This window comes from Cotesia typhae, unplaced genomic scaffold (genome assembly GCF_013202065.1).
Source record: "Cotesia typhae breed Kobodo isofemale line unplaced genomic scaffold, CoteBio_Ctyphae contig_44, whole genome shotgun sequence".
NCBI classification, from domain to species: domain Eukaryota; kingdom Metazoa; phylum Arthropoda; class Insecta; order Hymenoptera; family Braconidae; genus Cotesia; species Cotesia typhae.
In genome coordinates this window covers 4,608,643-4,630,303 of record NW_027423753.1, presented here as the reverse complement: position 1 = coordinate 4,630,303, position 21,661 = coordinate 4,608,643, and the positions used below count along the sequence as shown (strand labels likewise).

General features: G+C 33.2%; 3 protein-coding genes across 8 annotated transcripts; 1 reads left to right on the top strand and 2 right to left on the bottom strand.

Moving 5' to 3' along the window:
- The first annotated feature begins 87 nt into the window (after positions 1-87).
- On the top strand, positions 88-4,577 carry Tsc1 (tuberous sclerosis 1 protein hamartin). The gene is made up of 5 exons (XM_074244765.1): positions 88-231; positions 661-943; positions 1,105-2,129; positions 2,187-2,489; positions 2,771-4,577. The coding sequence occupies exons 2-5, from the start codon at positions 838-840 to the stop codon at positions 4,433-4,435; spliced, it is 3,099 nt and encodes a 1,032-aa protein (XP_074100866.1). The 5' UTR covers positions 88-231; positions 661-837; the 3' UTR covers positions 4,436-4,577.
- Positions 4,531-9,771, bottom strand: Sugb (Sugar baby transporter). 5 transcript variants are annotated; one of them, XM_074244768.1, is made up of 11 exons: positions 9,067-9,089; positions 8,684-8,752; positions 8,460-8,562; positions 8,009-8,376; positions 7,781-7,927; positions 7,430-7,712; positions 7,159-7,352; positions 6,763-7,079; positions 5,782-5,957; positions 5,533-5,700; positions 4,531-5,473 (listed from the first exon to the last, which is right to left on the bottom strand). In XM_074244768.1, exons 5-11 carry the CDS (start codon positions 7,811-7,813, stop codon positions 5,403-5,405), a joined length of 1,242 nt encoding a protein of 413 aa, XP_074100869.1. In that variant the 5' UTR covers positions 7,814-7,927; positions 8,009-8,376; positions 8,460-8,562; positions 8,684-8,752; positions 9,067-9,089; the 3' UTR covers positions 4,531-5,402. The 5 variants fall into 5 exon arrangements, with proteins under 5 accessions (XP_074100869.1, XP_074100867.1, XP_074100871.1 ...); XM_074244766.1 differs by lacking the exons at positions 8,460-8,562; positions 8,684-8,752 and adding an exon at positions 9,598-9,771 and having other exon boundaries at positions 9,067-9,157; XM_074244770.1 differs by lacking the exon at positions 7,781-7,927 and having other exon boundaries at positions 8,312-8,376.
- Positions 9,772-10,444: 673 nt separating this feature from the next.
- On the bottom strand, positions 10,445-20,417 carry LOC141528509 (uncharacterized). 2 transcript variants are annotated; one of them, XM_074244585.1, is made up of 7 exons: positions 20,095-20,417; positions 19,129-20,008; positions 18,680-18,768; positions 18,291-18,455; positions 18,078-18,194; positions 17,637-17,999; positions 10,445-17,502 (listed from the first exon to the last, which is right to left on the bottom strand). In XM_074244585.1, exons 2-7 carry the CDS (start codon positions 19,154-19,156, stop codon positions 11,614-11,616), a joined length of 6,651 nt encoding a protein of 2,216 aa, XP_074100686.1. In that variant the 5' UTR covers positions 19,157-20,008; positions 20,095-20,417; the 3' UTR covers positions 10,445-11,613. The 2 variants fall into 2 exon arrangements, with proteins under 2 accessions (XP_074100686.1, XP_074100687.1); XM_074244586.1 differs by lacking the exon at positions 18,680-18,768 and having other exon boundaries at positions 19,129-20,416.
- Between the last annotated feature and the right edge of the window lie 1,244 nt (positions 20,418-21,661).

The window sequence follows — 21,661 nt, the reverse complement described above, 5'->3', positions numbered from 1 at the left end:
TAATTAAATTAATGCAGTGTCAAAGCTAATATAAACATTGTTTAGCTTTCTAAAATTTTATTGTTTTTTATTCAGCGTTTTGAAGCTTGACGCTTCAATATTTGACGCTACATTATTTTAAGATGGCGTTCCAGTCGAAATTATACCACGGGACCTCATTAGCCATCATTCAGCAACTAACAAGTACCTCGATGAGGAGGTCTTTTGTTGAAACACTCAATGATCATTCAGGTAAGCCCCAACATTTATCACAATCCATTATTAGATTTAAAATCACCAACATTTACCAGTGTCATTAAATAAAGAACAAATTAAATTAGTATTATAAATAATATTACGACTGAAATATTTTCAACGAGGGTCTTGTCTCAACGATAACATACCGCAGTATTATGTAGCCGACAATTTATTTATTATATAGCTACTATAATTTTTCATTGACAATGTTACAGTATTAATTATCAATATGTCACGTATTTATATATTTACTAATGACATTTTATATTTATTGAAGACCTTTATTTATTTTTTTTTTTTTTTTTTTTTTTTTTTTTTTTCATGTGACATTTAATACCAGGTGTTGTTATTTTTTTCTTAATTTCATTTATTTATTTAAATGACAACATTGTTCTTTCAATAATTACTTATTTATTGTTACAGGTTATAAATTATACACTTTTAGGTAGCCAAAGTTAAGCGATAATTAACAAATGGCTACCAGACAAGTCACCAGTAAATCATCAAAAAATTATTCATTTTTTCTGTGAGCCAAAGATCTTATTAAAAACAAACCAAGATAAGTTTTTTAAACAAGAAGCAAACTTGCAAGTGATCGGTATGGGTAGCAACAGTGAAGTTGGTAAATTGTTTGATTTGTTGGAGTCTAATAAATTAAGTGAGGTTGAAATAATAAAAAAAATCTTCCATGATCATTTTTTGTCAAGTGAGTATTAATTGCTTTTAACAGCTGTACTTCCAAATAATTTACATGATAAAATTAAATTACAAATTTTTAATTTATTTATTTAAAATTAGATTTATTATTTGGACGTAGCTTATTACTTTTACATGATAATTAACGAATATTAAATAAAATTATTACAGACAAAGACAATTGCCTTGTAAGTGGATTGCTTGATTATTTCTTCGCCACAAATTCATTGCGAGCAATCGAAGTTCTTGCTGGAGTACGTGAACCGCATGACAAACATTTGCTAGATCGTTTAACAGATACACTGGCAAAGTCAGTTAGCCCCAGTCAGCGGGTTCAAGCATTGTTAGTATTGGGACACATTGCACGAAGACAGCCAACATGGTTGTACAAATTGACAAATCATTCGTTATTTCGAGAACTGTTGAAGTTGTTGAAAAACGAAGTGGATGCACTGTTAATAGTAAGCGCCTTACTTTTACTGGTGACTTTACTACCAATGTTACCAGCAGCTTTGGGGCCATATCTCAACGAGATTTTTGATGTATTCAATCGCCTAGCTTCGTACTATTACACTCATTCCAACTCTCAAAATAATTTATCAGATAAGGTCTCATTTTATCTGCTGCATCTTCATGTGGGTCTTTACAATTTCTTTCATCGTTTGTACGCAATGTATCCGTGTAATTTAACATCATACTTGCGGACACATCACGCGCAAAATGATCACGAGTATCTCGCGACATTTAAGCACACGATAAAGCCAATGTTGGACTCGGTGAGAATGCATCCGCTATTGATAACAGCCTCAAGAGATACAGAAACCAGTCCAGCTCGTTGGAAGCAAATGGAGCACCATGATGTCGTAGCAGAGTGTGGACACTTTGCTTTTGACAGAAGAGAAGAAATTTATGCGCCTAATAACTTGCGCGCTACTCCATTACCGGATCAGCAGTGCCCTTTGACGCCAATAAATATTGTTGAAGATCCACTAGGCACGAGAATGAATAATGATTTAGATGAAGACATGTTATGGTCACCGAGTATGAAGATATCACCCAATAGTCCTAAGTCTATCCAAACTATGACTTATGAACCACGTTCTGCTCCTTCAACGCCTAACAATAGTACTAACAGAAGTAACTCGTCTCCACCAGAAGCTGCTATTGAAGCTACGCCTGAAACAACACCTGTTAAGGTATTTTGTTATTTTTATTTATTTATATATTTGTTTTAACTAAATTTACGATTACAGGATATCCGACAAACATCTACGAGATCAACTTCCGTAGGGTCTGCTGCTGTTCGAGCTCTCAGTGCTTTTGGCAATGGCTCTTTGACTGGTAGTTCACGTCCCGCTACGCCTATCAGCAATATCAATGCTTTATCATTTATGCCTGTGACGGACAAAGAAGGAATTGTTTCGCAAAAAATTAGCAAGTTAATTGCTGATAGGAACAGCACTGTACAGCAGATAAATATTGAAGGTGTGAAAAAAATACTGGAGACTAGTTCAAGTCAAAATGGTAGAAATGACTCGTGGAAAGAAGATCAAGAGGTGAGTATTTTTTTTATTATTTCTAATTTTTTTTTTTTTTTAATTTTGAAAAGGCATTTAATTATTTGGTAATTATAATAATTATTTACAAGTGGGGTCAACCCCGTTTTTGAAAAGTACATAAAAAAACGAACAATTAAAAAAAAAAATTGATCAATTTGATGTAAAAAAAAAAATAACATGGCCCAGCATGGGTTGATCCCACTTTTAAATAATTACCAATTATTTTTATAAAAATCGTAGTAATTGTTTTTTTAATTTATAATTGATTTAATTTTCAGATTGTAGAAATAGTAAATTGCCAAAATCCTCAAGTACATCATGTCGAACCTTATAGAAACCGCGACGATTGTTCGGGACTTGCTAGTAAAAACTTAATAAAAAAATTCAATTTATGTAAATTTGATTCACCTAGCCAGTCTACAGCGCCAGTAACTTGTCTTAAAACATATCCAAATGTAAAAATACGTCGATCAAAATCATGTTCTGATATGAAAGGTCAAAGTAAGCATGAAACGAGTATCCAAACAGATGATTTCTTCCCTTACGAGCGTTTGCTGAATGGGATCATGGATCAACGTAGTACTGACCAGCAACAAAGTCGTAATAGCAACAGTAATTCTAATAATAATAATAATAATAACAATAATAATAACAACTATAACAATCCTGATTCAAGATTATCGCCTACGTTGATGCTAGATCGTTATATCGAAAATTGCGCCAGCGTGTTGTCGATTAAAGATAAGAAAGTAAGATCTTTTAATAAAAAGAAAGGCCTAGATGATGATAACAGTGATAATACGAACGAGGATAGTTTTATTGACATTGAGTCAGTTAATCAGCAACTGCAGTTGATGCAAATGCAGCTACTGTTCGAACGACAGCGTAGAGAAGTTCATGCTGAACGTAATCGCCGACTACTAGGAAAATTAAGAGACTCTCGTACACTTCAAGAACAAAAAACTGAGTTAGCTGATCGACTGCGTATAATGGAAAGTGAAGTAGAGGGTTTGAAAAATGAGATAGAACGAAGTAAACGTGAGAGCCGTATTACTGAGACAGATTATAAGAAAGCCGTTGACAACTGGCAGTCAAAGTGCCTAGAAGAATACAATCGTAATCGTAAGCTGACGGAGAATCTCGAAGTGCTAGAATTAGAAATAAAAAAAGAAAAGACGAAAGTTGCTGAGTGTGAACAACAAACGCGTGTAGCCGAAGCGGCATTTTTCGACGCGGCTCATCAACTTAAAGACGCGCTGAAAGCTGCCAGTCGCAGCGATGAGCTTAAAAGGATTCTTGATAATGTACAGAAAAAATTTTTATTACTCGGTGAGGCACAGACTAAATATCACGAACGTTCTTCGGGACCAGTGCCAATACTGAGACAGGAAGCAGCTCAAATTCACCGTTCTTACGAGGAAGAATTGGCGACGTTAAAACGGCAATTGGACTCACGCACATCGACAATTGATGCATTGAGGACACGACTTGTTGAATTAGAACATCGCGAAACTCATATTGAGGCTCAGCTGATAGATCAACAACGTATTTTACAAGAAACTAAAGAACGCCATGAGGCTGAATTGCGCGCTGTTGAATCCAAGTACGAGGCGCAAGTGAACATTAATTTATCCCTGGAGAGTCGGATTCTTGAGTTGCATCGTAATCTGGAAGTTGCTAATTGTGGAGGGATTAATGCGGCTGCTGCTGCAGGATCTTCGAATTCAAATAATATAGCTTACTCGGCATCGCCACCGCTTTCTGGTAGTCTTGCGTCCTCGAGTGAAGGTAGCATTGCCTTTCACACGAGCACTGGTATCATGAGCGACTGCTGTGATTCTGCAGGTGAAATAGCTAATCTTCAGGCTATCGTTGAACCTGTACCTCAATCTTCGAGTCAAGCTACGACACCTGTACATACAACAAGCCAACGACGAAAGTGAGACTTTGATGCCATCATTTATACATCTAACGCAACACAAAATAATATAAAGATAATAAATAATATTAATTTTAATAATTATAACAATAATTAATGATAATTATTATTACGAAGATGAAAAAAAAAAAAAAAAAACAAACAAACTGAAATAATTAAGGCCTCTTGTAATTAGCGTCAACGCTATAAAAAGAGAATGATAACAAATAATAAATAGACAAACATTTAATTGATTAAATTTGATAATGAACGTCCTGAGACAGCCTTACAATATAACAAAACATTTTTTTTAATAGCATATATATTTTCGTATATGTATACACATATACATACATATATATTGAGAAAAACAATAAATAAATTAACTAATTATTAAACTTGTATGAAATAATAATGTGAAGAATTGTAAACATTTTCAATTGACGTGACTTGTGTCGCTATTTTAAATTGGCTAAAAAGCTTCTTCGTAATTTCACTGTTAATAAAATTATTTAAAAAGAAAATTAACAAAACAATAACGTTAATTAAGATTTACTTAATCCTGACCTTGTTAATTATTATTGAATTTATAGATTTATAAAACAGTACAAATTCATGATTAAAAGCTATTAAAAGTACTTAATTAATGTCTAATATTGTAGTGATTTGTTCTTTCGTAAATAATACTGAGGTACTGAATAATAAAACATGAAATATCACATATTCACAATCTTATTAACCTTTCGGAGCAATCTACAATATTATAATACCAAAGTTTATTAATAAATAGCGTTATACGCATGTAAAAAAAAATTACAAAATTTTAAATACATTATTTTTATCCGAAAGATTAATAATCACCGAAGTTTACAAATATAGATTGGTTGAGTAATGATACAAATAAATGTATAGACAATTAAAATTTAAGTATTAAACATTTTAAAAAATCTGCGAAAGCACCAATCACATGTGATCAATATTCAGACTTATTGTTAATAACTTTGAAGTTCTTGGCTCGTTGTCATAAGAATTGCATCGCTTGGCGTTGCATAACTTGCCAAATCTGCAAACAAAGTTTTTCATTAATTATCAAACTAAATTTTATTCAACTTTTAGACTTACGACTGTGGCCTTGGTGAAGTGGGTAAGCCTTGGCTTTTCGCAATAACAGCTGTAACATCCAGTATATACTTAACCAAGATAATGCACCAACGGAAAATATTCGGAATGTCAGCATCCCACCGTAGTCATCCATCAGTTGTCCACAAATAAGACTACCTATAGATACACCTGTTTGGCAAATAAACATTAATTATTTATATAAATATCTTAACGTAGTTAACTGATTGATGATTGTGATTAAATACGAACCAATTCCTTCAAAAATAGCTCCGACGAGACCCTGTATCGTCGCTCTCGTACCAGAAGGAGCTATTTTATCTCCATAGGCAATCATCGTTGGCCGACAGAGGCCCAGAGTTGGTCCGTGAAGTAATTCCACAAGTAAATATATCCATGGATTTGTAATTAAACTATATGCCATAAACCTAGAAGAAAAAAATCATAATTTAGTCATAACACCAGTAATTATTAAATTTCGCATTACTAAAACCATAAGGGTTAAATACCAACTCAAAATATATGCCTTTATGGTTCTGCAGAACCAAAAAGGTTAAAATAAAAAAATCTTTTTTTTTTTTTTTTTTTTAAATTCGAAAACCCAACGAACTTCACAGTGATATCTGTGGTGAAAAAAAATTTCAGATAGTAGCTAGAACAATCTAGATTATATTGCGTGATATCTGGATTATGCTCATTGTAATCTGGATTATACTCATTGTAATCTGGATCATACTCATTGTAATCTGGATCATACTCATTATAATCTGAATTATACTAGCTACTATCTAAAATTTTTTTTCACTCAGTATAATCTGGGATGCTATCCAGTGTCATCTTGTTCTTTCCGTCTACTTTTTCATAATTTTTCATTTGTTTTTTCACTTAAATAAATATTTGTTGATAAAAATTAAGTTGTGGAGTGATAATTTCTATTTTCTTTGCAATTTTTTTTCTTACTGACCTATAATTGATAATAAACCGAAAAAACAGGATACGCTCTTATGACTTTAGAAAAATTTTTTCTTAAAACCAAAAGGGCGTATAACAAAAAAAAATTTTTTTTAGTCTTTTCCACAGATGTTAATGTTTTCAACATTTTTACATTGATTGGAGCAAAAAAAAATTTTTTTTACGCCCTTTTGGTTCTGCAGAACCATAAGGGCGTATATTTTGAGATACGCCCTTATGGTTTTAGTAACGCAATTTATTAAAGTTTAAAAGTTATTTTACCTTACTGCATAAATAATTAAAACTAAACTCATTACATTAATATGACCAAGTTTTTTAAGTACTCGCGCAGAAATAAAATTAAACGGCAACTCGCCCAAGAAATATTGGACACCAACAAGTAAACCTTGAAGTGTTTTCAGCCAATCTTTATTTGTCGCTATATCTTCCGTATACCAAAATAAAAAATTCCAAACGACTCCAGTGCATATTCCAGCGCCGACACACCAAAAAATAAATACTAGTACTCGGCCTTCTTGCGCTACTGCTCCCAATTCCCACAAAACAGACGGATCGTCGTCAGTACGATCTACAGATTTCTAAAATAAATTCACAAAATAAATATACAATGAAATATTAATTTAAAACATATTATGTAAAATAATTATAGTTAAATACTTTATCTAAAGTTCCTGATACAATTATATCAAATATCATGCCTACTAGCATGATATAAAATATACATGAGTAATCTTTATCAGGAATTCCTCTGCTGAAAAGATCAACTAAATATCCAGTACTGATACAAAAAATTCCAAATCCAATGTATCCCCACAATTTTTGTTTTTCAAATTCGTTGATACGTTCGCTGCCTAAACTTACATAATTATTAATAGAAAATTTTTATTTCCTTTATAAAATTTATTATTGATTTAATTAAAATATATACCTAGAATATCATTACAAATAGAATCAGCAATACTAGTAACAACAGCCATACCAATCCAACTGACAACACAAGACCACAAAAATAAATGAAATTGATAGTTAGTGGTCAGGTGGCTTTCTTTACTGTCTAGTTCATTAAATATCTTTTTCATTTCTGGTACATCTGTACAATTAGCCACACATTGAGTATACAATGGTTTATGTTTCATGTCACAGAACGGATGAACAAGCTTGTCGTCATCAAATGTTGCATTTTTTATTTTAACATGCAAACAAGACTTTATCTGAAAAATTAATTATTAATAATTTAAATTATTGAATTAATTTAAATTAATTAACTTCAATTAAATACATTTTGATTATCATCTATGTTAAATGCAGCCATAAAATCAAATTTGGTATCTGGCTCAATATTTGTATTGACTAGCCCACAAAATTGATTCAAATGCCAACTATGGCAAAGTTCGTCGAACGCCACCGACGAACCTTGACAAGACAGCTAAACAAATAACAAACATTAATTATCGATTTGTAAGACCAGTTGAATAATGATAATTATTAATTTTAAATGTCGATGTACTTTGCAAGACGAATGCGTGGTATTGGATACAGAAGCTTGGTTCAGAGCTTCGTCAGAAAATCTATCACTCGTGTTATATGGACATATATGAAGATACGTTTCTGCATGACATGCCAATGTGACATTACCTATAGACTGGTGATTTATTTTGGGTATAAAATATATTGAAAAAAATGAAATAGCGAGTATTGCTTGAAACGTAAGGAAGAATATTTTATGCAGATTAAATTTTTCAGCTATGCTACAGAATAACGGTTTCGCCAACAGTCCTGATATTGGGAGAATCGTATAAATTATACCCACTAAAAATCCAGAGAATCCTAGTTGTTTTGCAATAACTGGTAAAAATGGAATTATTGGGCCTGTTGCTGTAATTAAAAAAAATTTTTCTGTAAAATTGTTATTATATTGATAAAATATAAATACTTGATAAAAAAAAAGACTTATGTACATTTATAAGAGAAGTGGAAAGGGTGTTTAAAAAAACAGCAATAAATATTCAGACTGAAGTTAGCAGAAACTTGACAATTATTCGATTTTTCTTGAAAAATGAACTAGACATAGAAAATTATTTATAAAAATGTCATTTACAATTTTTCAGAGCTTCTAGAGATGAAATTTTTAAATAAAATTTTCTTGCTATAATTTTTTTGTTAAAAAAATTCCAAAAATTACCAAATGTCTTTCAACTTCAGTGTCATAATAAATAAAAATTGTCAAGGCGCTGCGGACATATAATGTATACTGAAAAAAGGTAAAATTAAATATAAGAGTTAGTCGAAATGTAAAACTAGTAATTTTATATAGTATAAAAATTATTATTTGTTATAAAAGTTGTAAAGAGTGTGATATTATAAATAACATTAAATTTAACTAAATTAAGAGGATACAATAAAATAAAGTGTATTATAGAAAGTGGTGTGTGCGTATAAGAAAGTAAGTGTACCAAAGAAAAATGTTAAAAAACGATTATTATAAATGTAAAATAGTAACAGTTTTGTAAAACACTAAATATGATGATGCAAGTATGGTTCAAAGAGCAATTTTTTGTAACTTACCAGCGTTATATAAAAAATAATGTGCCTTTATCGGCACGAGTTCCTTATTTATTTTCTCCAACATGTTTCAATTTATTGCACGTTTTCAACCCTGTAAAAAAAAAAATAATAAAATTAACAAGTGTTATTAAAGTTAGCAGTCACTTAATAATTTTTTTTTAACAAAAAAATTATTTCTAAAAAATTGTATTTTTTATTTTTAAAAATTTTTACATGTCAGTTTTTTGCTATAATTTATATGTTAAAAAAATCATTAAAATATAATAAATATCTGCTAAATTAATTTTCATGATTAGCAAATGAGTATCATGATATATTTAAAAGGTGTTTCTTTAACCTCTGAGTTAAAAAGTGTGGCAATTTTATTTTTTTTATAAATTTTATCGATATTGGAGTACTGTCATCATTATTACGAAGTTTGTTTTTTTATCAACAAACGCCTCTTGATGAATTACAATAATATTTACTCACATTTATTATTTACTGATTTGTTTATTAAAAACATAAAAACTTATCAATTAAAATACGTACCGTTGTATGAAATTATTATTATTGATAATTATTTATTGCTATCGTTATAGAATAATTTTGATAAATAGTATAATCATGTTTCAATTTTTTAAATTATTATGTATTATATCTGTTTAATATTATTGATCAACTGCTAAAAGCTAACTAAAATCAAAGCTAATAAAAACTACTAAAGCAGTTTACTTGAGAAGCTAGAGAACAATCGGGGTTGCGAAATGTCACGAAGAAATGGCGCCTTATTTGAAATTTATGAATTTGATTTCTGAGATTTATTGATATATTATATTCAAATATTTTTTATGCTTTTTATTATTGAACTTAAATTTTAATTTACGCTAACACGTGCGTGTTAAAAAAATTTTTATTACTGAAAAAAATAAAATTGAACAAATTTAAATGAAAATTATGACATCAAAGTTATCTGTCACTTGAGCAATTTTTAATTTCATTTAACAATCAAATTAATTCTAAAAAATTGCATTTTTAAGTTTTTTTAATTTCTACATGTCAATTTTTTTTTCCAGTTTATTTGTTAGAAAAATTCTAAAAATTGTTAGATGTCTGCTAAATTGATTTTCATGTGAAAATTAACTTAGCAGATAGTTGATCATTTAAAAATATTTGTAACAAATAAATTTTGGTGAAAAAAATTGAAATTTGAAAATTAAAAAAAACTACAAATGTAATTTTTTAAAAATAATTTATTTGTTAAAAAAAATTAAAAAATTGTCAAGTGACAGCTAACTTTAATGTCATAAAATTCAAGCATTTTAATTTTAACTTATTTTTTTATTGTCCAAATAAAAGTAATCATCAACCCCGGTGGTCTAAATAAAAATAAAATTATTTTTATAACAAACAAGCTTTTTATTTATCATTTCATTAGTATACATTCTATTTTTTTTTTTCTTTTATACATTCATATATCTTAATTTACGCTTGTATCAGTTAATTTTCTATTATTATGGGTCAGGAGATGTGTAAAGATTACTTAAAACATTTACACATTGCCTTACTCTCTTCAACACACTCTTACTTTGATATTTTTATTTTAATTATTTATTATTATTATATAAATAACAATACAATGTATTTTTAAAATGGAGAAGAAGACATAAAGGATATGTATTTTATTTACAAAATAAAATTAAATAATAATATATAAATCAAGTGTAATAAAAATTTTCAATGAGCTACACGTGACTTAATCATTTTTCAAAAATGATTGCCATATATTTTATCTTTTTTTATAAATTCAAATTGTATATTATTATCATAATTTTATTAATTAACACTTACACTTCATTTAGGGATCTTTTGTTTTTCTTTTTTTTTTTTTTTTTTTTTTAGACAATATCTATTTTTAATCATTAATTATAATAATATACGAATTTTATTAGTTACATTTCTTTATGTTTAAATAAATCTTTTACTTGAATAAATTTTTTGGTACATACGAAATAAACTTGATCCGCATTTCGAATTACCTATTTTATGTACATAACTACAAACATATAATTATTACAGGGATGAGATTTATTTATTCAATACATACTATTTTTTTTTTTTTTTGTTTGATAAAATGTATAAAATTCTAATTGAATACGCCAATTTTTGGCTCTTTTTTTTTCTCTATAATAAATTTCAATGATCACTGAGAAGTACATACAATGGTCAATAATTAGTCTAAAAATTTCATATTAGTCTTTCATTTTCTTTTAATTAAACATATAAATGCGATTCTCAGCAATCATCGAAAGTATAAAAAAAATCTAGTTACATTACAGTATAAAATAACTAAAGAAGAAAACAATTATACAGCTTACGTGGATCGTATTTGTTAGAGAGCTGATGACACTAGTTTCGTAAATAAAAAATATTAATAATCATTGAAGATAGTAAAGTTAATTACTAATAAGGGGAAGAAAGTAGAGTTAATATAAATGATAATAAATGATTAAATAATAAATAAAATTAAAAATAATTAGTGTCTATTTAGTTAAGTGGCTTTGAATACTATAGCCACGAGCGAGGATGCGTTGAGGGTTGAAGTGCGTAGTAGGAATGTAGGTACTGTTGATAAGCAGCTGGATCAACACTGATATTTGGGGCATGAGGACTAACGTAAGGCGATACTGGAGGTCCATAAGCAGCAGGTCTTTGGGTAGTATGTAAAAACGGATGAGGATAATTCCTCGGTTGGTTGTTTAATTTGTTAGCTTGCTGCGTCGATTCGTTCATTGGCGTTGTAGGTTGCGGTTGCTGTTGCTGCTGCTGTTGTTGTTGCTGTTGTTGCCTTAAAATATTGTAGTAACTACTGGGGCTACGTAGATCACCCAGAAAAGCAAAAGCAGCTGCAGCAGCAGAGGAGGCTTCTTTGTCGTAGAAAGATGCATTGTTGGCATCACTGACGGGTGCCGTAAAGTTGAAGGCACTTCCAGGGGGCACAGGACTATTTTTTAAGCCCACGATATCCGCAGGGTTCCCAGGATACTGCGGGAATCCTGGAATCGTTGACGAATGATTGGGTAAAGTTGTCGATTGCTGCTGGGCCGCTGCTGCTGCCGCTGCCGCCGCAGCAGCTGCAGCAGTCGCCTTCTTTCTTCCTTTTTTGGCCTTTGAAGCCGGCGCAGATACTGGAGCAGTTTCACGACGTTGCATTGAAGCTACTGTCATTCCTTTAGTGCTCTGCATACTTTGAAGTAGGTTCAAGTCATACTCGGAACCAGACGTCCTGGAGTATACCAGAGAATCTTTACTGGAAGGCCTGGGTATTGACAATAATTGCTGCTGGTCTTTGGTACTTCTACCCACGAGACCTAGACTCAATCTTGCGTACGCTGGATTACCGGCAACAGAATCTGCTAAGCCATAAGTGCCGTCATACTGTCCAGAAACTATGGACGCTTCAGATGTCCCCAAAGATATCATTTGGTCATACCCGTACTGCTCTTGTCCCGATCTTGACTCTTGCGGAATACAATTTCTCGCAGAGTCACCGGTTGGCTCATTGTACATACGCTTTTTAACTGGCGGCAACGTTGAAGCGACACTGGTCACCGGTCCGCTTGTTTTAGAACTCGTGTCGTAGTAATGAGAACTTGAATACACCGGTCGACACGCTGGATTAGGCATCGAATAAGGTGTTGCCTGGAAACCGCCTGTTGATTGATAAATAGTTTCATGACCAGGCAAATTTTGCTGGAATGCCAGTAACTGTTGGTCTTGGCGCTGCTGCGTATATTTTAAAGTTTCTGTATTTTCATAAGTTCGTTCTTGAGTTTGTGGCTGCTGTTGAGGATCTTGAGGAGTGCTTATCCTTGTAGTAGACCTCTGAGAGTCTACGGCAGTCGGTGGACAAGATACTCTCTCGTTTATGGGGAAGTTATTTGAGTAAAGCTGACTAAATTGATTCGTTTGATGAAACACCTGATGATTGCTGTTCAGTCCTAATGGTGGGTCTGACTGGAGCTTATCTTCTGATTTGTAATATTCTGATACTCGCCTGTCAGGTTCAGGTATTCCTGGAGCTGTGACACCAGAGTTCGGATAAGATAAGTGATTTGATTTAATTCCTTGCGGGTACGAAGGTGGCGCAGAGGATTGATATTCTTCGGTGGTTTTTTCAGACTGTGCGTAAATTTGTGTTGGTGCTGTTGGTCTAGGAGACTGCTGGGGATAGTTTGGCTGTGACTGTCTCAGGGCCGGTTGCAAGCACGGTGACACTTGTGGAGAAGGCTGGGAGTAATTTCTCGGCGGCTGTGGCGAAGGTTGAGCCGAATACGTTGTTGGTCCAGGAGTAGTTGACGGTTGTTGTGGCGACAATTGCGAATAATTTGGTGACGGTTGAGAGTAATTCGGTGGAGCTTGTGGCGATGGTTGAGAGTAATTTGGAGGCGCTTGCGGAGAAGGTTGAGAATAATTTGGAGGTGCCTGTGGTGAAGGTTGAGAATAATTTGGCGGCGTTTGTGGAGACGGTTGTGAGTAACTTGGCGGCGTTTGAGGTGATGGTTGTGAGTAATTCAAAGTTTGCGGCGACGGCTGAGAGTAAGCCGGTGGCGGCTGGGGCGAATGTTGAGTATAAGACTTTGGCGGCTGCGGTGATGGTTGTGAAAAATTGTGAGATTGAGGTGATGGTTGAGAGTAATTGGCAATCGGTTGAGGTGATGTTTGTGAATAGCTTGGAGGTTGCGGAGAAACTTGAGAGTAACTTGGTGGTGGCGGCTTTGGAGACGGTACTGAGTACGAAGAATTCGATTGCTGAGAAGGTGAAGGTTGTGAATAGTTTGTTGGCGGTTGAGGTGAAGTTTGGTGAGAGTACGGAGAGTGCTGTTGCTGCTGTTGAGGCGACGGTTGTGAGTAACTCGGTGGAGTCGGCTGTTGAGGTGACGGTTGTGAATAATTCGCAGCAGGCGGCTGCGGTGATGGTTGAGAGTAATTTGGCGTCGGGGGCTGTTGAGGTGAATGTTGAGAATAATTTGGAGGCGTAGTTTGAGGTGAATTTTGATAAACTGCTGGTACTGGCTGAGGTGACGGTTGGGGATAAACCGGTGATGGCTTTGGACTGTTTGATAATTGCTGCTGATAAGCGTCATTTTGAGGGGAATTTTGCGGATAAAAATTGTAATTTTCTGTTGGATTTTCATTGCTCGCTGGTTTCTGGTAAACTTGATGAGACGTCTGAGGATACAGAGGATTCTGTTCATAAGCGGCTGAAGAAGGATATGCGGGTGACAGTGGATGGTTTTGGGGTGATGGTGTAGGAGGTAATTGTGCACTGTATCTTGGTGGTGTTGTATAATAAGGACTATTGTAAGGGCTGCTGCCAGTCGACAAAGCATCTTGATAAAATCCAGCACGAACAGGCTGCTCAATTCCTGGAGTAGTGATTGCTGATTGCGTTTGTGGTGACCTGACACTCAACCCTGGCGGTGATTCTTGTGAAAAGCTAGACACTGATTCACTAACACTACTACCACCGGCGCTATGTCTTCGCTGTCGATGCGGCAAAGCTACTTCTGGTACTTCTTCTTTTTTCGGTACAACAACCTCCTCGATTTCTTCCTCCTTTTTCTTAGATTTTGGCGCACCAAAAGCCTTGAACCAAGCGCTCAAATTCGGAGTCGCTGATTTAGGTTTCTGAGATTCTTCGGATTCTTTTGTATCATTTACTGCTTCAACTTGAGTCTTGGGAGTAACAGCTTCTTGCATTGACTCTTTGGATTTATCTTCTTTCAATGCCGCCGTGGAGCTCAACAACGTGGGCCGGTCTTCATCATCGTCTTCATTAGACAAATTAGCAGTCGGAGAAGACACCAAAGACTTACAAATCAGTTGAATTGAGTCAGCGTTCTTTAGAACTGATCCCAGACTTAATTTTGGTTCATCCGAGTTTTCACGATTAGGCTGACTGGTGTCTGAATTAGATTGATTATTTGTAACATCAGATCCACTGTTATTGCTACCAATAGGTTTCTTTAATAAAAGATTACCCTTACTCTTACCCGGTTGCAGTCGATCAATTGTTCTTTGGATTTTTTTTGGTTTTGGTGCGCCATGAGTACCAAAAAGTTTCATTGTAGCCGGACGTTTCCGTGAGAGATCTGAAATTTTGGGACCCGAAACAGGAGCTGGAGGAACGCGCGTTGGCTCACTTGTCGAAGGTTGTAAAGTAGGAGGAGACTCAGCTTTGGAATTGAACTCTTCAACTGGTGGAGCATCGTCTAACCATTTGTTGATGTCGTTCAAGGTCTGTGCTGTCGCTTGATTTAAAGCTTGAATCGCCGGGCTCTCAACCCTCGATCCTTTTGATTTACTCACCTTACCACTATTTTTAACATCAACCTGTTGATTTTTCTCATCTATCTTCTTATCTTTACCAGATTTTTTAACTTTTGTTCGCTTATTATTAACCTTATCACTATCGTGAAAGGTATTACCATTAGAAGGCACATTTTTCTTGGGGAATCCATCAAAACTACTACTTTTCGAAGTCTTTTTTAGCTTCTCTCGCTCGAGTTTTAATTTTTCGTCACGTCTGCTGCGCTCACTTATCCGATCTTTTAAACTGTCCAAAGACTCGAGATCTTTGTCACTAAGCGAGGATTCAAATTTAACTGATGATACTTCAGAAGCTTCCTTTTTACGATCTTTCCCACAATCATTATTGACTTTACCATTTTTTGTTTGTTCATCATTTTTTTTCTTAGATTTTTTATCTTTAACTCGTGAAGGACTTTTATCCTCGGACTTATCATTATCTGATCGCCTAATTCGCTGATCAATTTTATCCTTATTGCTATTATTATCACTATTATTATTATTACTACTACTGCTATTATTACTATTTTTTTTCTTCTCCGGTGTTAACTGCTTACCATTTTCTTCAATATCTGAATACTTATCGTCTTCCGACTCCTCAACTTGTTTTTTCTGTTTACTCTTTTTGATTTTATCATTGCGTTGTACAGTACTCTTTTCATTACTTTTCTTTTCTATTCGTTTACTTTTACTTTTAACATTATCCAAAGGTTCATGATACTCCTCAAAATTATCCTTTTTTTTACTACGATTTTCTTTATGATCTTTTGAATTTTTTATCGATGCATCTTTTTGCCCTCTTTTATTGCCCGTCCCTGTAGTACTATTTTTTTTCGTATCTTCCTTTACATCTTTATCTTCATCTTTGGCCGATAAACGTTTATTTTTCGGTAACAATTTGCTAACTTCATACTTTTTTCTTTTTGATTTTATCACAGTATTTTCCGATATTGCACCATCTTCATCGTCATCTTGATTCTCGTCTTCCGTTTCCCCACGTTCTTTCATACTCTTTGATCGTTTTTTTGCTCTTTTGTCTCTCGAACTTTTTGCGTCCAATACTCGTTCTTCTTCAACGGCATCATCTTCATCATAAAAATTATAATCGCACTCGTCATCGTCGTCATCATCATTACGATTTCTACTTTTCCTCGTCTTTTTATCCGTTTTATTTGATTTAGATTTTTTATTTAATTTTTTAAAACGCTTCCGCGAGTTTGACAACGCCGCAGCAGGCGTATTCGTGCGCAAAGGATACGTTGAAACAGATACAGGTGGGGATTTTGGAGGACACTCATCGCTTGACGGTTCAGACTCTAAAAATCGTTCAATCGCATTATTAAACGCTTCCTTTAAATTAATCGCCATTTCCGTATACTCATTTTCAGAGCCATTGTATTGTCGACAATTTTCTACAATTAAACTAAAGTCCCGTTTAAATTGATGGATAGTTTTGTACTCTCCATTTTCCAGTTTATCCTCCATAGTCTTGAGATCCATGGGTTTACGTACAACGCTGTAGTACCTAGGTGCGTACTCTTCCTCAACAGGATCAGTAAATGGCCACGCGTCATCGTGATCTTTAATACTCTCAAGTACTTTGTACATACCCACACGCCTTTCTTCCTCTTCAATTCCGAACGTGTAAGGATAACCGGGGGCAACATAACTACTGACTCCATGTCTACCTACACCTTTTTTATTAGCTACCTTGTCAACTTCATCGCCTGTTTGAATTATAATCTGTCCGACAGCAGAAGCCAGTGAATTATTTGTCTGACGTCCTTTCTTTTGTGGTGGCGGTGGCGCTACTAATGACGGTGGAGCTTCATCTTCACTGTCACCTGCCTTAGAACTCTGTCCACTCTTCTTCGTACTCTTCCCAACTTTATTTTTTACTTTAGCACGTACCATTATTGGTTTTTCTAATTGTTTAACTGGTTCTGGACTGTGAAGTACACGTGAATTACTGCGTTCAAGTAGACGACGTCTCTGCTGTTTCTCCTTGAGCTCAAAAAGCTTTGGTATCTCGGGTAAAAAATCCTCAGCGAGTGTATGATAGAGCTTGCGTTCAGTGTCGTATTCCTATAGAAATTATATGACTTTGTTAATAAAATAATTTCCGGGTCGTTCTATAAATAAACAACAATAAGAACAAGAACAACACATAGACATTGTAACAAAACCGGTAAATGTTAAAATTTGATGGATTTTCTCACCGAATTACGAAATTTGTCAACGAGTCTCGTCCAGTCCTGTTGAGTGAAGCAGATAACTTGCCAGACAGTATCTCGTGCTTCAACACCGATATTTATACTTAAATAATCATCAACTTCCTTCTCCTCTTCTTCTTCTTCCACCAGCTTCTCCTCCTGCGATCTGCACTGTCGTCGTTTACGTTTACGATCACGCGGTCGACCCCTTTGACGCTGTGTAATAGTACCACCGACTTCTGTACTTTCAATATAGTCTTCTCTGTATAGTCGGGTCCCGTAGAAATACCAATAAGCGGAATTCTTACGATCATGTCCCAGTGGTTCGACTCTCAGACTGTCAGAGTCTAAGTTACTCAGCGCACACTCCTTAAATAATTATTAAATTATACAATTTAATAATCATTAATATCATAAGACAATTGATTATTTAATTCGATCACCTACCACGTCCTCGGCGTCAAGCCTAAAGTCGCAGAGGGCGCGTAATATTTCAACTTTTTGTCGCAATGGTAAAAGTTCAAAATCTACATCTGTGTTAAATGGATTTTCGCAGTTGTATTCCTTAAGAAGAAATAAAATAAAACAAATGTTAATATAAATTAGTATATTATTAATGTTTAATATTAATTTTAATTAATAAAATAATAGTTTAATTACCTGACATTTCTTGCGAAAAAGCCGACGTAAAAACATCTGATAATTAAATGTTGAGATGTCATTGCGAGTATCGTTGGGCAAGCAGCCCTCAAGTAGTCGAACGATTAATTCTTGCACTAGACGCCCTTCAGCACCTCCGTCTGTCAACAGAGCTTCCTCTAGGTCCTGAAATAAATGATAAATATTTAGATTGTAGGTATTACTTGGTAGTTATTACACTTAAAGATACTGATTAATCAGCGATACAGCGTAAGTTGATTCTTATAAGCCGGAGTTAATATATGTTTTTTAATAAGCAAGGGTTGGAGACTGCTCTAGTGGGTGTATGCATAAATATTTGTTTCATTTTTTATTTTGCTACTGGAGCGAGTTAGCATTGGATTAGATACCTCGATATCAAAGTCCAGGAGATTGAAGGCAGCCCTAAATAATGAGCAGAAGTGTGCTATACTCGGGACCTCCCACCACGATTGTATGTCTAGAAGAATTCAAGTTGGACCATTGATAATAAATATTACATCCCTCCCTTCTAATGACATCAATTAAATTAAGTACAAAAAAACATATATCTTTTCAATGATAAATAATAAAATTTTTCTTAATAAAAACAAATATACGAATTATCATATTACATACGTAACCAAACCAGTTAATTTCTTTAGTACTTATGTATTTATATCGTAAAAGAAAATAATATTTAATAATAATAATAATGATGATGATAAAAACAAAAGACTATAAAGCTGAAATAATGAAACAATAATGATAATAATTGTAACAATTAAATAACAATTATAATTATAGTATAAATAAATAAATAAAGTTGTTGAGTAATTACCTAATATTCCAATGAAAGTGGGAAACATAACCACCCGTCCTATGGCGGGCAACTAGATTAGCACTTTTTTAAAATTCCTTTTTTTTATTCCGCAATACTTTCTACAGAAAACTCTCCTCAAGCAGAAAGTCTCAGCTTCAATAAATAAACTTTATCGGTTGGTATTGTAATATAATGCAATGCAAATAATGACTAATTAAAAATGATAATTATCCTCCAATTTATTGCAAATTTCCAAGACGATTAATTGCCAATTCAGGATGTTAGATACCCAGCTGCTATGATGCCTCGACATCGCCTTGGACACCAGGTGTGTCTCCAACCTCATTCACTTGCTCTAAGCTCAAAAGGGAACTTCAGGCAGCTTAATAACGCAATCCAGTGATCACATCAGCATTTACAAGTAAAAAAAAAACAAATTGATGTAATATTGTGTCGTATATTATTATCGTACTTTTAAGATTTTTTATTTTAATATATTCTTGCTCACTTGCTGGCGCGACCAAAACTTTTTCGTCACAATGGTGGGTTTGTGTATACAGGATGCGCGCGTCTATACAAGTCTATACCAGTCGAATAAAGACTCACGAGTCAAAACAATCACCACCAGGCATAATAAATCCACTCAATCAAAAATTACCTTCGCTTCAATAATTAACAACTAAAACTACAAAATAATATGCGCAGTTAGTTTATAATTTTTTAATTATTATCTTGATGATAATAAAATTATACCCGCACAGGTACTTGCACAAGTACTCAGTACTTTATACTCGGTCTTGATCGATGCTACTGTACTGCTTCACTTCACTTGTACAATTACGGTGTATACTAGTAGCGGCTAGTGGACTAGGTACTAGTTTTCTTCACTTTTTTTCACCTAGAATAGATACGTCGTAGACGACAATTACTAAACAATTAAATTCATTCATTACAAATAGCAGATAATATTGTAATTATTGATACCGCCATATAAGAAATCTAGCGGGAACTTTCGTATCCTCTTTGTCAAGTGTCTTGTCGACAAATTTAAATAATCTATAGAGCTTACTTTGCTTCACACTTGTACACGCACGTTTTTATGTACATCCGTATTTGTATTTGTACATGTATGTGTAGCATATAATTATAGATGCATGTACGCAAAAACTCTTGGCACTTTTGATTGGTTAGCACACACTTGAGCACACTAGTATCTGAATACTGATGCTGAAAAGGTGCTGTGCTGGACTGACTGCTATGTACTCGTGTACTCTGTGTACGCTGTTATATCAGGCACGACAGTACGACACACTCTCGACAATCGTTGCTCTGTGAATAATACACTGACTGTAGAGTAGGGTGCGGATTTTAAATTTTCATAACGCGCGTTCTATCGGCGCAGTGATAAATCTCCTTAAAGTTTTATAATTTACCACTGCTGACATCTGGGATCTCTTGTGACAGTTTATGAAAATGAAGTTAGCTGACATTTCAAAATTTTTAGAAATTTTTTTTTTTAATTTCACTTAAATAATTAAAAAAAAAAATTCACATGTAAAAAACTTGAAAAACTATAAGTGCAATTTTTTAGAAATATCTTTTTAGGGGACGACGTTTATTGGACTGATTTAAATTGGAAAAGTAACCGATAGGACATATCCCAATTACCCAGATCCCTATTACCCGAATTACCAATTACTCATAATCCCGATGACCCAAATTTTCAATTACCTAAAATTCCGATCACCAGTAATTTCAATTACCCATACTACCAAATACCCAAATTTTCAATAATCCAAAAGTTCGATAGCTTAAGTTTTCATTAACCAGAAACATTGATGACAAGACATTCCGATTGGACAGATTTCATAAGCTAAAAGTCGATTTCTTTGTTATCGACAGATAAAACTTATTGTAAAAAGTACATTCAGTTATTATACAGATGGCCAAAAACTATTATAAAATGAAATATCATATAAACATGTTTAGAAAAATTTAAACGTGTTTTTTTAATACATTTATTCAAATTAAATTATGAATCATAACTATTTTTAATAATAATGAAATTTATTAATATTATTTTCAATTTATTATAATTTTGACAGCGTTAACAAAAGTTATATTTAAGTACAACTGATCGATATTTATCTTGTTATATTAACGAATAACTTTTTAAAAAAATACAATTTAAATGTAACAATTAGTGCGATTATGATTATTATTTATAAAGTAATAAAATAATAAACAGTTCGTGCGTACGTGTAGGCTTTAAAATCGACTTAAAAACATTAAGTAAAAAAAAGTAAGCGAATTATAAAATAAAAAATTAAATATTCACAGTTAATAAACAATAATCACTACATGTTGAAATAACATTAAAAGATGAATTAATTCTTCAAAAAAATGGACTTTAGAGCATACTCTATAAAAAGTTTAATATTTTTTTGTTTTATTCAGTTATTTTTTTCATCAATGAAATTAATTAAATTTTAAGTTAAGTAAGTTACTAATAAGTATTGGTGTTACTAATAGTTTATTTAAACGTTTAAAA